This window comes from Diplotaxodon limnothrissa, linkage group LG4 (assembly GCF_057381915.1).
Source record: "Diplotaxodon limnothrissa isolate DT_005_m linkage group LG4, D_limnothrissa_male_GT1.1, whole genome shotgun sequence".
NCBI classification, from domain to species: Eukaryota; Metazoa; Chordata; class Actinopteri; order Cichliformes; family Cichlidae; genus Diplotaxodon; species Diplotaxodon limnothrissa.
In genome coordinates this window covers 7,969,711-7,988,051 of record NC_140599.1, presented here as the reverse complement: position 1 = coordinate 7,988,051, position 18,341 = coordinate 7,969,711, and the positions used below count along the sequence as shown (strand labels likewise).

Below are 18,341 nucleotides of genomic sequence, written 5' to 3'. Positions count from 1 at the left end.
GAACGATTCTTCCCTCTATTTCTGTTTCTCTCTCTTCTCCTCCTCACTGCTGGTTTCCATTACCTGGGGCTTCTGCTTGTTCACCCTGACAGTTACTTTTTTTTGGACAAGTATCACATACCCACAGCTGTACAGACACACACAACCAAACAACCAACCGTCTCTAAAAGCAGTCTTGGTTGGCACATTGCGTTGTTCTGGGGGCTGCTAAGAGCTTGGCTTCATGCCTTATTCATCCCTCAGGCCTATTCTTTCCACCAGTGCAGAAGAATTTAGGAGGAGGAAAGCTGTCCGGCACCTAACACACTACTCACCAACAGGATAGAGGTCAATCTGATAACTTCTGGGCAAAAAAACAAAACAAAGAAGAAAATCTTTTATTTCTTACTGCTTGTCTTCTCTCATCTACTGTCTGTGTATTTTATGTGTGTTTAAAGTGAACTTGACAACAGGAAATTTCAGGGTCTATATCAAGCCTGTGACATTTTTAGAAACGATAATGTCATAAAACCAGAAAGACAACACTAACTGTAGCTGAGCACTCCTACTCACTTTGGATGTGACAACAGAAATCAGACTGTACATGCTGCTGGCACGTACAATCTCACAATCCTTGTCTTTTTGTGTTTTTTACACAAAGATTTTTCCCTTCTGTCCTCATTTTTCTTGAAATGTGTGTCACTGTATTTTCCCTAATAAAGACACAGATAGATTGTAGATTGTGGGATATGTTACAGTGACACTGGGGAAAACTGGTTTCAGACAATGGCATGACTAAAATTATTGTGAATGTTTGCAGTGAACTTGCAATGTTGTTGCATTTGAATGGGTGTTAGGACATGGTCTGCTCATTCACAGTCAGGAGAAGGTGCTAAAACTGCAACAAGACAGAGTCAGTCTGTTTAATTCTCATTAAACAGAAATGAAAATATAGTCCAGCCAGAAGCTCATAGACCTGAAACAGAAATTCAGAAATTCCTCTGCAAAGAGTGAAGTAGTTGCTGCAGGACAACAATTTAACTGCAAGATGACATAGGTGCTCTGCAGCCTTGCGTTTATATGGGAATATAACAAAAATACAACCAATTTGCAGCTAGTGTAGTCAAGTTTCCTGTTGCAAAGAGAAAGATCAAATACTAGTTGCCCTCATTGCACAGGTTGACTCCGAAGAATTGCATAGTGTTGGCAATCTGTCTGTGGTTAGAAATTAGAAGGCAGTTATTTGCAAATGTTCCCAAATTGCAGTCAGTCTAAGCTGGCTATGATTGTGATTCTGTCCACTTGCAATCCAAAGTGGTTGCTCAACTACTTGCAGTTGATTGCTGAATGGAAAAAAAAACAACCAAAAAAGGAATAGTTCAACAATTGTGTAAAACCTCCTTACAACCCAGTGCTGGCAAAACCTACTATTCACACTATTCACAGCTCTATGATTTCTGCAGTCTCTACAAACAAAAGAAACACATCCAAATACACTATATGTTCTTCCCAGAAATTAAATTGTTTACACTCATTAAATCGCGATCTTGAATAAACTGTATTGTCTGGGTAATGTTGTCTGTCTCTACAACTAGCTTTGGTGGGCTGTTGTGGCTTTATGCCAATATTGTACCAGCTATGCATTTGAAACAGTATTTCTGGGATTTTATTACATAAAATTCCTGGGACATGTGTAGACCACTCTGTTGTGCAGTTAGTTCAATTAAATTTTATTTATATAGTTCCAGTTTATAACAGCAAAAATCTGCAGGTGATATAAATAGAAGACACTCAACAATATTAGATAGAAAACCCCAACGAGTGTTTAATGACAAAGGGAAGGAAGAAATCCCCTTAAACAGACAGAGACAGCAGAACCAGGCTAAGGGACGGGCAGTCCTCTCCCATGAGGGGAAAGAGATAAGGGGAAAAACACGAGGACAGAGAGATAAGGAACTCTTCTCAAAACTCTAGGAACCACAACTAAGCCTGAAGTGTGAGAGCCAAGTGCTCTATTAGAATAATAAGGTACTACAAGGTCTTTAAGATATGATTATTCAGGACGTGTGGAAAGATTTTACATTCAATCCTAAATTTAACAGGGAGCCAATGAAGATAATTTAACATGGGAGAAATATGATCTCTAACTTCTTAGACAAATGAGCAAAATCATCAAAAATGACCTATTCTGAGAAAATCTTTGTGTGTTTCTCACTCTTATATATATTAAATCTTTAGATTTTGTGCAAATAGTATGAATGAAATGTATGACAGCACGCTTTTCCCTTTTTAAATTCAGACTGCAATAATGCAAAATAATATTTACTCACAGTCAGTGGCAGAACGTCAGTAAAAGGAAGACAAATGAATACATTTATTTAAAAAATCGAATGTAAATGATGGCTCACAGCATGGCTGGTGAGCTCATTAGAGTAGGTGTACTAATGTTAGGGCTTTGGGTACAATCTGCTCTTAGAGTTTGCAACAAAATAACAATAGAAGCATATGAAATAACAGCAAAAAAAAGACATCAAAGAAAGCTTCAGATCTATCCAAAGCTCGTTTGTCCTGAATGGATTTTACTTAATCTTGCACTCTGGGCATGACCTCAGGGCTGGCAAGCACACTCATCTGACTTACTCTCTCTCTCTCTTTCAGGATAAGGTGGTAGAAAGTTGGGCCTGTTCAGGGGGATGTTCAAAGAAACAAAGAGAGGGATGGCTGTGGAGGAGAAGCCGGGCGTGAAGAGCAGCAGCTCCATCGTTCCCTGCTTTCTGTTTGTGGAGGTAAGCAGTATGGACATGCTGATGTATGGCTTGCAGTTTCTGCACTAATCCTGTGTTACACTAGGAAGGAAAACGGTTTTCAATAGAACTGATGAAATCACCAGAAAACTCCTCACCTCACTTTGCAGATCATGCAAAAAGCTTGACCAAATCTCCTGTTTCATGCTGACTCCAGGTTTATCTCTGAGATTGCCCATCGTGTTAGCGACGAGAGACCTGAGAAGTGACTCACTATTTAACGCCCAGCTTTAAGCGCTTTCATCTCTTTACATCCCTACAGGCTCAGCCTCAGCGGTAACATTTTTTCAGGCTCTCAACAGTGGAGTTTGGGACAGCTCAGCAAATTGCTGACATTCTCACTTTGTGTCACGCGCTCTGCTCTGTTCCAGCACCAGGGGAAGTGGTGGCTTGGTAAAGTGGCTACAGTTGTTCTGTGGCATGCTGAGGTTTTTTCCAGAACATTTGTGAACTGCATGATTCATCGAGGTAGTTGTGGATGTCACAGCAGAGACATAGTGGATTTTCAGCTGATGTACTGCAGGATTTAGGTTTGGGCACACCAAAGGTCATTTTCTGTGGCAGGCTGAAAATTTTCAGAAAAACACGCTAACATGCATGGACACACACACCGCTACATCCCTTGTGGAAAGGGTGCTCTACATTGTTTGTGAGAACAGTCAGACAGATGACTCAGAGGGCTGTGGAAGTCCCAGAGCTTTCACCCATTTGAAACTGAGGTGGTGAAAAGCACAAACTGGTGAGGTAATCAGACGATCTGCAATCTAATTAGACAAAGCTAGCGGTCCTGAAGCTCATTGGCTTCAGCTAAGCCAACCATCAGCTTTTTAGGGAGCAGTCTTTGCAGTTAAAGCATTGTTCTGTTACAGATAAGAGAAGCTGTTTTCACCATTGCTTTCCAGGTGCAACCACAGCATCCTTTTGGATTTAAACATTAGGATTCTGTTTAGTGTTGACAATACATGTGCAGTGTATGTGCTGGATATAATTTGCACTTTATCTGCAGATGGGTCTCATTAAAGGAAACTTTGAACTAGGTGAAGTTTTTGAAATGAAATGCACCTCTCTAGAGGACACGGCAGAGTCGAAGAGTGAAGAAAACACAAAAACAGACATGAGACAAAACACAGTATGTGAGGTGAAAAAGACTGACAGTTGCTGTTTTTCCAAAAACAAGTTATGTCTTGTTTTGCCTGCTGATTTCTGTCAAAATTCATCCTTTCCTGCAGACATAACTCAGTCAGATCTAAACACACCCTTATGATGCACATTTTCAATTCAATGTGACAGTGTAATACAGTACTAGTACATCTCAGAAAATTAGAATAGCACAAAAGGGTTTGCTCCTTATAATTGAATTCAAAAATTAAACTTTATCACATTCTATACATGCACTGCATGTAAAGTGAAATATCACTTTATGTGTGAAATAAGTGAACTCATAATCCCAGTATGTTAGAATATTTCAATATCTCATAAAATCAACCAAAAAAGGATTTGCAATGCAGAAATGTCCAATTTTTGAAATGCTTGTTCATCCATACACTCAATGGGTGTGTTAGAGATCTGTTGTTTTCCTTTCTTCAGCTGTTAGTGCATTCATTGTTTTATATGTGGATGCAAGAGTAAGAAATAAAGGGGGATCCTGGTTTCCTTTTGCTGCCCTTTATCTGAACAGCTCAGCAAATTTGCGCTGTGCACCTACTGTACCAAACTGTTTCAAAGGGGGACCTGAATAATGTAGTTACACTAGCCAACTCCTTCATCAGGCTACCAATGAAACACTGGTGTCTTTGGTTATAATACACTCTAAAAGCTCTCCATTAGGCCACTCCGCCATATGCCTCCCACACACTGGTGCTCAGCCCTCAGGTCTCAGTCAATTCCCTTACTAACTCTTCATCTATGTGTGTCTGTATGTGTATGATTGCACTGTGATAGAGAAGCCTGGCAAGTAATCGAGTTGAAAGAAAGGAGGCCAGCAGCTGTTACCTGTAGAGGCAGAGTAGTGAAAAAAAGGGTTTCTTTGGCATGGGAGAGAAGCTTAAGGCTTCTAAAGCTATTATTTTATATTTATATATATCAAATTAAGCAACGTTTAAACAATAGAATGATTTAAATCTTGTATGGCACAGCTGCAAAGTTATGAGCTATTAGCCAAATTCATTACTGCATTGAAAATTACAATACTGGTGGAGCACTAATGAGGGACAGCAAACGGATTGTTTGCTAAGTCCTGCCTCCATCTAAATTCTTGAACTGTTAATTCTGTATTTAAGAATAACTGGCTCCCCATTTATGGCAACTATTGGTAGCAGAATTAATCCACCGCTGTAAGCTAGCTAATTAAGCTAACACTGTAATATTAAACAGGACTCATTTTGACACACATGTGAAATACTATATTGTAGATGTGCACCATTTAACATAACTTGAAATATAATAAACTAATGAAGACAATTTAATCATGTGGTCTTTTCACTGTGTTAGTAATGATTGGTCACTGATGCAGGGAGCATAGTATAGCTAGCAGTCTTGGGGAAGCAATTTTGAATTGGTACTTTTCTATACTCCTAGTTACTTCACTCAGACATCCTGTGCTTAAGTAGAAGTACAGATACTAGTGTTAAAACATACTCCAGTAAAAGCTGAAGTACTGAGTTAACTTCTATTCGAGTAAAAGTGAAAAAGTACGGGCTCTCCCCTCCCCTCAAACGTGTCAAACCGAAAGTAATGAGCCTGTTTTAAAAATGAAAGTAGAGATATTTGTTTAAAAATGTAGGAAGTAAAAGTAAAAAGTTGTCAGAAAAATAAATACTCAAGTAAAGTACAGATGCCTGAAAATTCTAACTAAGTACAGTTCGTTACCTCCCACCTCTGTTAAACATACTGTTTTAGGCTACTAATACATGGCACCTGCTTTTTCTTTTAATTCTCTTTATTTTCGTCTTTCGATTGTTGATTCTCTATTTGTCTTCACAGTTTTCTTACTTTACTTGTAGCCAGTTGAGTTTGCCCAGATTTACTTTTCTGCCAGAATGAGAGCTGTTTGTTTGTCTTCTCCATGACTGAGCATGGGTAAAGAAAGAATCCAATTGAGTTTTGGGATGGATATGAATTTCTTTGTCTATAATTGCAAAACAGGGCACAGGCCTTGGAGGAGAATGTGTTTTCTAAAAATCCTTCTTGTTTTGTTAATTTTCCGTCTGTTTAATGTTTTAGAATTTTTCCCCTGGATTCACTGAGCTTCATTATGTCTAAAGCATATTGAAAAAGTACACAGAAAATAACTGCATGTATGTATTTGTGGTTGTCAAGCTACAAACAGACTTTTGTTATTTGGAAAAGAAGTTTGGGGATTTTTTTCCTTCTTTTGACTAGATTGATGTGTTTTGTTTGATGATGATCTTTCTGTAAAATGGCAATGGGAATGACATGGCAGTGGATGATCTACTAAAACATTCATCCCTGATAAATGGTAATACTAGATGCAGAAATACTCTAGAGATAAATAGTGTTTACAAGTCATTCTACAGTTAGACATACCCTTACAACAGACTTATATTGATGCAAGTTGGAAATCACAGCACTGAGTCACTGTATAAACTGGGTTGTCTCATTACTGATACTGTTGCTAAGCAGACAGAAAACATCACAGAGCTTTTTTTTCTCTCCCACTGCTTTTTAAGGGTCGAATTTCTTTTGAGGCATCAAAGTTGGTTGTTTTTTTTTGCAGAACAGTGGTTTTCTAACTCTTACGTCTAAAATATGGCATTAGAAGGTGCCTTCTAAGCAAGCAAGGAAAAAAAAACTTACCAGAGTTTTCTTGCCCAAACTTCCATATATTATGACAGCTGCCTGTGTGGTTTAAATTCAAAGACACAGCTACAATAACAAACCCATTGTTAGTTCAAAGAGTCCAAGTTACATTCATAATTTTACCTGGATGTTTTCCATGCATTCAAGTTCCCAACCCTGGAGCTTCTCACTGTAAATTGACAGTGTTAACTATTGAGCCTCTACACTGCCTTAAATAACATTACATTATTGATTGTGAGGTGCTTTAGCAGTTTATGTTGCAGGGGATGATTCTTGGAGATGACTGCATATTCTGTGATTGTCAAGGGTTTGTGTTGCTACTTCTCTGGATACTACAAGCTGCCTATAGCATTTAGTAATGTGACATGGACATGCAAATGAAATCAACAGACACTACAGATTTCAACGGCTCTTAGCCAATCAAGAGGTACGAGCATGCTTCCAGAGACAACGGCCAACTGTGACTGAAAGGATAAATTCAAACAGGAAGAATTCTTGATGACAGAATGTAATTTGAAATGCAAGGACAGACCTCACTCTTACTTTGGTAGGTTTTAATTCACGTTTATTCTTAGTTGTCACTGGGCAACTGCTGCTTGCCATGCTTACCTTCACAGGATACTACTGCCATCCTGTATCCCAGTTTATTCCAGTTCATGGTGAATTTAATTCCTGTCTGAAACTGAAGAAAAGAAAGAAAGAAAGAAAAGACAACAAATAAATTCTTAATCAATTACTTCAAAAATAATGAATGATAATGATTACCAGCCATGGTGAGTAACCACAATTATTGCTACAGTGCCTAATCTGCTTACTGACCCATAGGAAGCAGTGTGAGCAAACTACAGTTACTATTTCACAAATAGGTTTCCAGGAGTTGTTTGGCTGGTTAGTTGGGAAGTAGTAGTTACTCACTAACCAGTCATAGAAAAATGGATAAACAGAAATACTGAGGCCTTTGATAAATGAACAGAAACTTGTAGCTTTAAAAAGCATTTTCAGATTGGATTTAGCTAACTAACACACCATTGAGAAAGGGCTTGCTATGGGCAAAGTAAAAGTTCTTTAATACCAGAAATATTTTTTGCTTTTACACCTACTGCTTCCTAAAGGCAACAAAGAAGAATTCATGTTTAAGGCACTTCCCCATTGTTTTCACTTTTCAGACTGTCCAGCTTTTATATTGTCAAACAAACAAAAGACTGTGGTTTAACAGAGTTCTTCTGGATGTCATAATATGGGAGTTGGATGCGCAGATCAACTATTACATTGAAACCATCAGTTTGGTATTGTATAGCTCTAACCTGTCATCGCACAGACATGGGACCTCTAAGGTTGCCCTGTCGTATCATCAGGAACAAGCAGCAGAGATTTTCAAATCTCAGGGTTACAGGATGGGGCGTGCAACCCTGAGCAATAATTAAGCACCTTATGCGTTACAGTGGGGCAAACCAGTGTAGTGAGGAAGCCATGGGGGTGTGTTATTAGTGTGAAGCATGTTTAGACTGGGTAACATCCACATTGATGCCAGCACCTGAGGATTCCTGGCAGAGCACTGCCCTGTAATGTGCCAATCAGTGTTATTTATTTCTGCTGGCAGTAGTTGTAATGTTGTTGCTAAGTGATGTATATTTTTAAATTGCATAAATGAAGAATGTTAATAATTTCTCACTGTCCTGCAGTAGGAACAGGTTTGACAATACCTATCAAACATGTCCCTCCACATCTTTAGTGTGTGTGTGTGTGTGTGTGTGTGTGTGTGTGTGTGTGTGTGTGTGTGTGTGTGTGTGTGACAGTGATCCATACCAAGCCAGAAGGACCTGCTCTTTTATTGAGCCCTACACACCTCATCAGCAGTTACCATGGAAACCAATCAGCCAGACTCATTCTCCGTCTGTGCTCTTTTTCTTCTGACTCCTTTCATCCTCTGTGCCCTAATCACAAGTCACAACCTTTTCTATCAGTGCTACCCACTCAGCCATCTTGTTCTGTGTGTCTATTCTATCCCCTCCATTTTGCTCTGTCATTTCCCATTTTTCAGTGTGATTCCCTCCCTGCTAGCACTTATCTTTGGTCTCTGGTTCTGGCAGGATTTCTCCCAGCCATTCACAGCAGCACAGATATCAACATCACCTTTCATTAATTTCAAATTAATCCTGTTTTACCGTGTTCAATTCTATCTTATCGTCTCTGCTCCTAATCTAATCCCATTCTGTAAAGGCTGGAGATAAGAACTGTTTTAACCTTTGTTACCTAAATATCATATTTAAAAATATATTCTGTGGACATTTTTTCTATTTGTTATCTGATAGGTGATACTTTCTCTACCTCTGCACCTCAAAAAATTGTCTTTGCCATTCGGAGAGACACCAGCAAATTTGCTGTTTAAACAAAACGTTTGTTCAATGCTAATCTACTGTGTGGTTCAGTGTAGAGGTGTTTTCGATTGTGAAGAACAGCTGATTACTCTTATCTAAACCAGTGGAGCACCAGATATAAAGTCACATTCTGCCAGTTTAAATGCTTTTTACAGGTCTCCTCACAAGTTGAACTAAACTGTTCAGTCTGACTTCTGACATTAAAATGTGGTTGCTGTGTTAAAAACGTACCTTTTGCCTTTTCATGCTGCTATTATTTAGGACAGCTAATTGTATAATTTGTCCTTTTGGGGTGTAGGAGTCAAAAAACAGAAGTGTTCAAAGGCCAAAGTAGTTTTGAGCCTTAAATCCTGAGCCTTAAAACTATGATTGTGCATTTCCTTGAGACTAATAAAAACAGAAATAAGATGTCCAAATACTCTAACCCATATCATGGCAATAAAATAAGCTGTGTAATTACTGCTTACATAAAAACCAAGAGGATAAGTAGCAGCCAGACACTGCTAATTAAATGCACTTGATTAACTGATTATCAGCAAGTGGGAGCTCCTCAATAAAAGCAGACATTTGGCAGTTTGCTGGTCTGGAGCACTCAGGTGTTTGTGAGAACAATGCCACAACCTACCTGGGAATGGATGCCCCAAATTCACCCCAAGTTCATACTGTGCAAAGAAATTGTGAAAAACCCAAGAGCTGTGTGTCAGACATGTTAGCATGTTAAGTGTTAAAATCCACGACAATTTAGTTAAAAAATTTATGACAAGTATGACTTGTTTGAAAGGATTGGTAGGAGAAATTCTCCTCTCTTCAAGAATAAAATGACAGCACTGTGAAGTTTGCCAAGCTGCATCTCAACTAACCACAAGACTTAGGGAATGATGTCTGCTGGCCAGACAAGCCTAATGTGACGATGTTTGATCATAACACACAGCAACACATTTGGTGAAAACCAAAACATGGCATATCAGCACAAACACCTCAAGCCAGCTGTCCAAGCATGGTGATGCAGGGGGGAAGATTTGAGCTTGTTTTCAGGCCATAGAACCTGGCACCTTACACTCACTGAGTCAACCATGAACTCCTCTGTAGAGTCAAATGTGACAGCTAAAGCTTGGCCCAAACTGCTCATGCTATAGGACAATGATTCCAATCACAGCAGCAAATCTGCAACAGAGTGGATGAAAAAAAGAAAGAATCATGGCTCCACAATATCCCAATCAAAAATCCAGACTTTAACTCCACTGAAATGCTGGAGTACAGCTGTGCATAAATTAATGCCTCGATGGACTGAGGCAATACTGTAAAGAAGTCATTTTCATGCCCTTGTTAAGGTTAAAATTAGGATGTTAGCCATAGTTAAGATTTACCATGAAGGCAGGTAGCTGTTCTTTAACTCGGAGCTTGCATGCATTTCTCCAATGTGTCGCACATCAGCTTTTATGCACTTCCAGTTTTGATAGTGTGGGTGCCACAATTAAACTGAACCAAATATGACTAACTCACATCTCGATCATCCCTGAACTCCTTTGCTTAAAAAAATTAAATGAGAGGCAATGGGTTACATCTTGCACATCAATCTCATTGTTTTTGTAGATCTGTGGAAAAATTTTCACATTTTTGAAAGTAAACCTTCATTTCTGTGGTATATATACATCCGTTCCTTTGGTGTTGCCTCTCAGTCTGATGATTTACAGGCAAAAATGTCTCCACCAGAGGGCACTGCTGTAACACAGCTAAAGCTTTCCTGCAAAATGCAGCATTAACTATTTGAACTTTGATCTTTCACATAGTTTTTATTACTCAGTTTTCTCTCTTAATTCACTTTGACACACAGCACATAAAAACAAAAAAACTCTTGAATGTGTCACACACACGCACACACACATCGGTCTCAGAAGCCTCATTAACACCAGAGTGACATGCAGAGATTAGACAGAGAACACTTCAGCATCACATCAGTGTCTTGAGCTGCCTCCTCAGCTGCTATAAATAGGCCAGAGTGTTTAATGGTGGATAGCTGATAGCTTACCAAGTCACACGAAGTCTCCCGGTGTAGCCAACCACATCTCTTCCCCACGCAATCAAACCTTTGCATGCACACAAGGTCAAATGTATGGAGAATGAGATAGACAGTCAATAGCCAGAAATACTGAGCTAACTGTTAAATCCGCTCAAACAAAGGCAAACGCTGACCCACAAAACAGATGCTGTAATGCTGTATCTTGGGTGTGATCAAGCGAATCATACTAGATGACTTCTTTTATAGTCCATCTGGTTAACTCTATAAGTAGAACTCACAGCACAATGCTGTGCTCTAGCTTTAATTTCTTTTATTTTTTGTGCAAGTTCGGTGGCTTAGCTGTAGTTGAATGAGTGTCTTATATGACATATAGATTGTTCTGAGACCTTAGCTAGTAAAACTGAATGTGTTATTGCCTTATATGACTGACAGATTCACCAGGTTAGACAATGCTATTTTGACAGTGAATGTAATAAAGATGATATGAAAAGACCAGCAGAAGGTTATGGTTTGTTGGCAGAGCAATTTAGAGCTGCTTGATTTTTGTGTCACCGTGTCTGTTTAAAGCTCTGTGCTGTGAGGTTACCTAACCTGTATATATTAAATCAAAAATCTCTTCAAAATGTCACAATAACAACCAGGATTTTCCCTTAAAGGACAGATCTGGTGTTGCATGTTGTATCTGTATTCAGAGAAGATAATGATAGACAGTACAGGCTTTAGTTTGAAATCTATGTGTTTATGGGAATCGGCTCAGTGACAGATTAATAAGACAAACATTGTCAGGATGCAGCTACAATTTTTAGAGAATAAGCAGTAGGTGATATTCATGACATTTGTTGACAATGAAGAAAAATCTCAAAAGATGCATTTTGTGTAGTGATCACTTGTGGCTGATCCAAAAGCAAGCCAAAACTCGACAACACTAAAAATGCTTTATGGTGTGGTTGTTAACCTATTTCACTGTGAAAGATTCAATGTTTGAGACCGGGAGGAGACATAAACCCAGTCTCAGAGGGTGACAAGCTAGTGTACTCCTAGTGTTTGTCCCGAGATGATACGAAATAAATGTGAGGGTTAAGGCAGGAATAGAATGCCAAACCAAACATCTGGATCTATCTGCATTGGTAACCCCTTGGGAAATAGGTGAGCAGCCACGTCTTTTGAAGCATTTTTATAATAGAGTTGTAACTCAAAAGCTCAAAAGGGACTGATCATACTGCTGACTACTAGAACTTTATGTCTCAGTTTGGGAAGTGAAACTCTAGTATTTCAGTCTGTTACTAATATTACTAGTGTGTCTGTCCATTGCACTCATACAGTTTATGATTGCAGACTGCTAACTAAGTTAGCTACTTTTAGCTGAAAATATTAGCTTCACCCCGTGAGTAGATTGTCGGTTGCAGTCAACTGAATTCTGTTTTTCTACTCCTCCCAATTGAAGTGCATAGTCCTAGATAAAGTTGGCTACTGTAGGACAAACAACTCTGAGTGCAGGCTAACAGTCCAGTGTTGACCTGAGCTGTCAATATGTGTCCACATTGATTTACTCTGTTGGAGGCTGTAAAACTTTGTGAAAGCTGCCCGATTGTTGAGGATAGTCTGAACTTTTCTCTCAGTAAAGCGCTGCTGTTTTGCTGACGCTAGCTGCTGTCAACTAGCAACTAACAGCAGCTGTTAGCAGCTGTTAGTTGCTGTTAGTTGTCGTTAGCTGGCATTAGTAAAAGTTTGTTTGAAGTTGATCTAAGATTGTAGGACTTGGACTCTTAGAAAATAAACTTTGATACAATATGAGACACAGTACAGTTTGATTCGAACTGTTTACCACAGGGGAAAATTACATTTTTAGCTCACGTTAGGCTAACATTAGCTGACATAACAATAACTTATAATTTACCAGCTGCTCTTTTTTAGCAAGCTGTCTGGAGACGGGAGGGTCACTTCTCTAATCTTTTGGCAATAAGTGATTGTAATTGTGTTATGCATTTTTTCCAGTGTCAGAGCCCCAGTGTCATATTTTGAGGCCAAATTAACTCAAATTAAAATTTCCCTCCTAAGAGTTATATTCACCTCCACATTTAACTTGGTCTCAGTCACATACTTACAATACAGTTAGGGGGAATGGCGATGCCTATTCACATTTTTTCCTATTAAATGAACTCAAAACGTAAGTGAAATTTATACGTATTTATTTATAGATATTTCAGTCTCCAAGAATCATCAAAGCAGGAACCAAAATGTTATACTAGTCCATAAACCAGTGGCTGGCAATATGGTAGCTACATCCACCTTTTATTTACAGTTTGTGCTCTGGTTGAAATAATGCATGGTAAATTTAGCAATAAAAAATATTCTGATGATTCATCAAAAAAGAAGGTAAACCAGCTACTGTAGTCGGAGTGAGTAATACATAGACTGCACACTGTATAACTTGGCAGACAAGGAGTTAGGAGCTTGCGGCAGATTGTGGGCTGGTAATAGCTGTTTTGCTGCAGTGTAATCTCTATATTTTGTATACACAAGGTTTCCCCGTGGAGATACATGCACTGCAGAGGTGGATTTCTTGCTGCACCAACGGCATGCAAAGAGGTGGATCCCCAGCAGCATGCATGGTTGTACATGCACAGTGTTATCTATTAAAAGACTCCTACAAGGCAGTTTACATGGTGACTGGTATGCAGTGAAATAAGAGCACTAGGAGAGGTGTTTTCTTTTTAAAGTGTGAAAAAGAGGGCTGGATTGGAGGATGATTAAAGCAGTGCTTGCTTCTCTCATCTCTTTTTTACTGATCCCATTGGACTCCTTTTCCTTCAGCCCTTTTTTTTTTTTTACAGCAGAATGTACAAAAGCTCCCACTCTTGTATTCTCTTCACATCTGTCCTAACCCTACCTGCCCATAAACAAACGCACACACATACTCACTCGGAGATGGACTGAAACTCTCTGGGCGGCCCTCTCCATCACCAGCTCACCTCTTCGTCCTGCTCTTACATTCACACGCACTATTTCAGTCTGCTCCCATCATCTTCCCACCCTCTCTCGTTCCCTGAACACCTGTTTTTCTCCTTCCTCTATTTTTCCTTTCGTCTTCTGGGACTTGCTAAATGCACCGTTAGTTCTTTCTTTTTCCAGCTCCCATTGCTCCACATTTTTCACTCTTGAGCACTCTGCCTAAACTTTTCAAATTTGTACTCTCGTTCTCATTCAGCTGCAAAAACCTGACAAAGCAGGGCCATTTACTCTGCTTACAATGCCTATTTGTCACATTGGAATATTTGTATAGATTAGGTGCTCAAGGCAGCTCGAACTATTATTGCTTTAATATAGCTGTTTGTCATCATTTGAGCAAAATATCAAGAGAGTACTGGTGCATGGTACAGAGTAAGGGAGGAGGAGACAGCAAATGTATTTTCCTGTCTGTCCATCCAGGTATCTGTATGAAAGATAATATTACAACCAAATCAGATGACACACTGGATCAATCTGCACCAAACTTAGATATAGTCTCAGAAAATTTTATGGAGCAATGCTGGGCAGACCATGTTCAGACAGAATCGATAAGAGACAGTTTGGCAGAAGCTGCTGAATCATTAGTTGTTAGTGGTGAGGTTTAGTGACTCGCTTCAACTGTTGCTTTCACAGATACAACACAATTACACAAGACTGAGACACCGTTTTGACATAGGCACTAAATGAAGCTGCAGATGAGTTTCAATTTTAAGTTCTTGACATGAATTTTGAAATAGGAGACAAAGTTCTTATTGTTACCTACAGTGAACCTTAAATCAAAGTCACTCCAAGAAGCACTATGATATAATATAATAATGTTGGTGTGCTGGTGTTGTCACCAGTCCCTGGGGAGGACCTAAAAACTCTGGTAACCTTTTTAGGTTTTCCAGATATGCAGACACTGACTTCTTGAGGTCAACTTGTCCTCCATTTCGGTGGCTGATAATCACGGTGACAGTGTAAGTTCAAGTGAATAAGGCTCCAATCATGCATCCAGCTGTGGGTAGGGAAAAGCTTGTATTCCCCAACTGTTTGTGATTGCTTTGGTTGCTAGCATATTGCTGTGGTAGTGACGAACTTGTGTGCAAACACTGACCAGCTACTCTCCGAGCTGTTGTGAAATCATGAAAAGTGCAGCAGACAGCAGAAATGGACACTGCTTTCAAAGTAAACATTTTGCTTTTATTTAAACACACATTGGCTGCAACACTTAGGAACATGTACCTTATTCAAATTTTACCACCACTGGCTGGCAAGTATTTGCAGACAAACATGATTGTTTTTTCAGGAACTGATCCCTTTAGTTGTGGTGAAAGGAACTCTTAATGCTTCTGGAAGAATGGTCAGAAATTCCCATAAACAGACTCCTAAACCTTGTGTAAAGTCTTCCACTGAGAGATGAAGCTGTCACAGCTGCAAAGGATAGACCGACATCATAATAGACCCCATGGATTAAAAATGGGATGTCACTCAAGTTCATATGTGTGTGAAGGCAAACAAGCACATATTTTAAGACATAATGAAGCTGCTGATCAGATGAAGGTGGTATCAGTAGAAATGTCTGTGTTACACAGACATTAATGAACCTTGATTAATATTTAGACCTGCTACTTCTCCTCAGCCATCAGCCTTACTTCAGCGGATACACCAGCAGTTCTGGGTGTTGATGGATTTTTTTCCCGTTATTGATATTACTTCTGGCAAGAAGTGCATTCAAGTTTATCAGAGTTTTTAAGTAAAGAAATTAATCTTCCTGCTGTCTTCAAACAGGGATGCCTTGCCTTCTTTGCCCAGCTGTTACTTTTCAAAATGAGTAGCATTATCCAAAAAGCTGTTGTAATTGTTGAAATATAGAGCTGTTGGGGCAGCATGGTGGCGCAGTGGTTAGCACTGTTGCCTTACCACAAGAAAGTCCTAAATTCAATTCCACCACCCTGTTAGTGTGGGTTCTCTTTGGCTTCCTCCCATAGTCCAAAGACATGCAGTTAGCTAGGCTAGGTTAATTGAAGAATCTAAATTGAGTGCAAATGGTTGTCTGTCTCTATGTGCTAGCCCTGCGGCAGACTGGTGACCTGCCCAGGGTGTACCCTGCCTCTCATCCTATGGTAGCTGGGCACGGCTCCAGCCCCCATGAATTGGATAAGTGGAAGAGAATGGATGGTACAAATATTAATGTAACAAATTGTTTATGCTTCACAAATCATCATGCACCATGCTGTATGCCCAGCTAAATGGAGTTAATTGTGGATGGTTAGCTGTTCTGTCCTGCATTTAGTGTGAATAGGATTCCTCTCACTCCGACTCTAACAGTGTGTAGTGGACCAGGTGCGAGCCCAGACTATTGTTCTAAAACTATAATGTGTAAACTGGTGATGTACTAAAACAAAAGTAAAGTTGTGGAGCGGTTAGCTTAGAAGAACTGCAGAGTCAGATCGTAAATGTCTGTTTCGAACCTCTTCAACACTTTAGGGCAGTAACATACAGTTTGTTTGCCAACTAAAAGAAGAAAAGTAAATTTCATCCTTTTGTCTCCGTGCAGGCAAACTTTTACAAACCTGAGCCCTTCATTCGTGAACACTTCTAGCCACAAGGCTTTTTAACAGTGTTGATATATAACAGGGTATACTGCACCAAATAAACTGGGTTTTTATTGTTTTCTACCCCTTCTAGTTCCCTTAATGCCACTCTCAGCAGAAAGCCTCTATTGTATTTAGAATGACAGATTAGAATCAGCACAGACCGCTGAGCCATGAAGTTAGCAGCGGCTGCCTGTTAGCTTCCAGTTCACATAAAATAACACATATTAGGATGACATGATGGAAATCATCCCATGCGTAGAGCTAGGGTCATGGCCTTTCTTTTATTTAATCAAAGGCTGAGAGGAGAACCAAAGAAATGGAAGTGGGAGGGCGGCGTGTGGGTGGTGTTGGTGGTTGCACTGGCAACGTATTGGCTAGTAGGTGGTGTTTGGCTTCAAACCTAGGTGGTGAAACAAGCTCCAAATCCCAGTAAAAGAATTCAAGTTTACAGTCTTTGTGGGGTTTTTTTTTTTTTTTTTTTTTCTGGAATGTGCAGCAGAGGAAACCAGATACACCAGTTGCTCAATAATTTATCACATTTTCTGTTCTGTGCAGTTTGTCATGGTGTGAAGCTCCTCTGCTTCAACACCGAAGAGCGTTACCGTTGAGCACCGTAGACGTGTTTTTGTGGCGTTCGCGGCAGAGCAGCAAAGCCGAAGCGCTGCTGCAGGTCTGACAAAAGCACATAGAGCTTACACATGTACACCCCAGTGAGACTTTGTTGTCGTGTTTCATATTTTCAACAAGGTGGCTGCTTTTTATGCTGACAGCACTGGGGATTTGAGACTATGAGATGGATTCCACAAAAAAAACCCAAAAACACCTGAGTAGAAATGATACTTTTAAAAGACAAACAGTGAAAAAGAAAATAGAGCAGAGGTGGAGGCAGCAAGGTAACTTTGCTGCACCCCCAAGCTTTGCACCTGTTCCCCAGCACCCAGTCTGTGTTCTTTCACCATCATCGTCCAAACTCCTCTTTCAACTCTCTTTCCTGTTCCATTGTTTTTCAATCCCCTGCTACCCCCGCTACTCTTCTGGGCTTCCGCCTCTTCCTCCAGGACTCCTGACATGCTGGCCAGGTGCAGTGTAGCGTGTGTTGATGCAGGCCTCTTAATGGATAGCATGTGTCTGATGGTGGACTCCTGTGCCTCTCCTGAGCTTCTGCTCTAAATCCTCCATCTGTAAAACACAAAACTGCTCTTTTAGGTAACACAGCTTTAACAGCATTCAGGGAGACACGTGGACCTCCAGAGAAAGAGAGGGAAGGAGAACAACACAGGAAAGACAAGCTTTGATCGTGACCCTCGTTAGAGCGCTGTGGCTTTTACTTACACTGTGGAGACGTGGAAGTGCAAATCTTAACATTTATCAATCCTATCAGTCTGAACAACTAAACATTTTATTGGTAATCAAATCCGAGGCATTCTCTGGTTTACACTTTTTGTTAAATCTATCTGATTGATTTACAACCTTAACAGAAAGAGGGCAGCATGCTTCCAGCAAAAACGTCATTGCTGCGATGCGATTACGGAAACGAAGCACTCACTGATGTGGATGCAAGGAGCTGAAAGTGTACTCTTTAAATTCATACTATCACTAATGTAAACCTGCCATTTATGTCATATTTCTGCATTAATGCTGAAGTATTTCCAACAATACAAGTATTAATGTACAGTACTGTGCAGAAGTCTTGAGTCTCCCATCATTTCATTATATTTTGCTTCCAAGGAACCCGATATTCTTGCAAAAATTT

General features: G+C 39.8%; 1 protein-coding gene across 2 annotated transcripts in view; it reads left to right on the top strand.

Moving 5' to 3' along the window:
- The first annotated feature begins 2,672 nt into the window (after nt 1-2,672).
- The window catches only part of plppr2a (phospholipid phosphatase related 2a), a 71,388-nt gene continuing 55,719 nt past the window's right edge, over nt 2,673-18,341 (top strand). Inside the window, exon 1 of one of the 2 annotated variants that reach the window (XM_085351357.1) lies at nt 2,673-2,765. In XM_085351357.1, the coding sequence (XP_085207483.1) occupies nt 2,673-2,765 (93 nt within the window). The remainder of the gene's footprint in view (nt 2,766-18,341) is intronic. The other variant, XM_085351358.1, reaches the window with a different exon arrangement.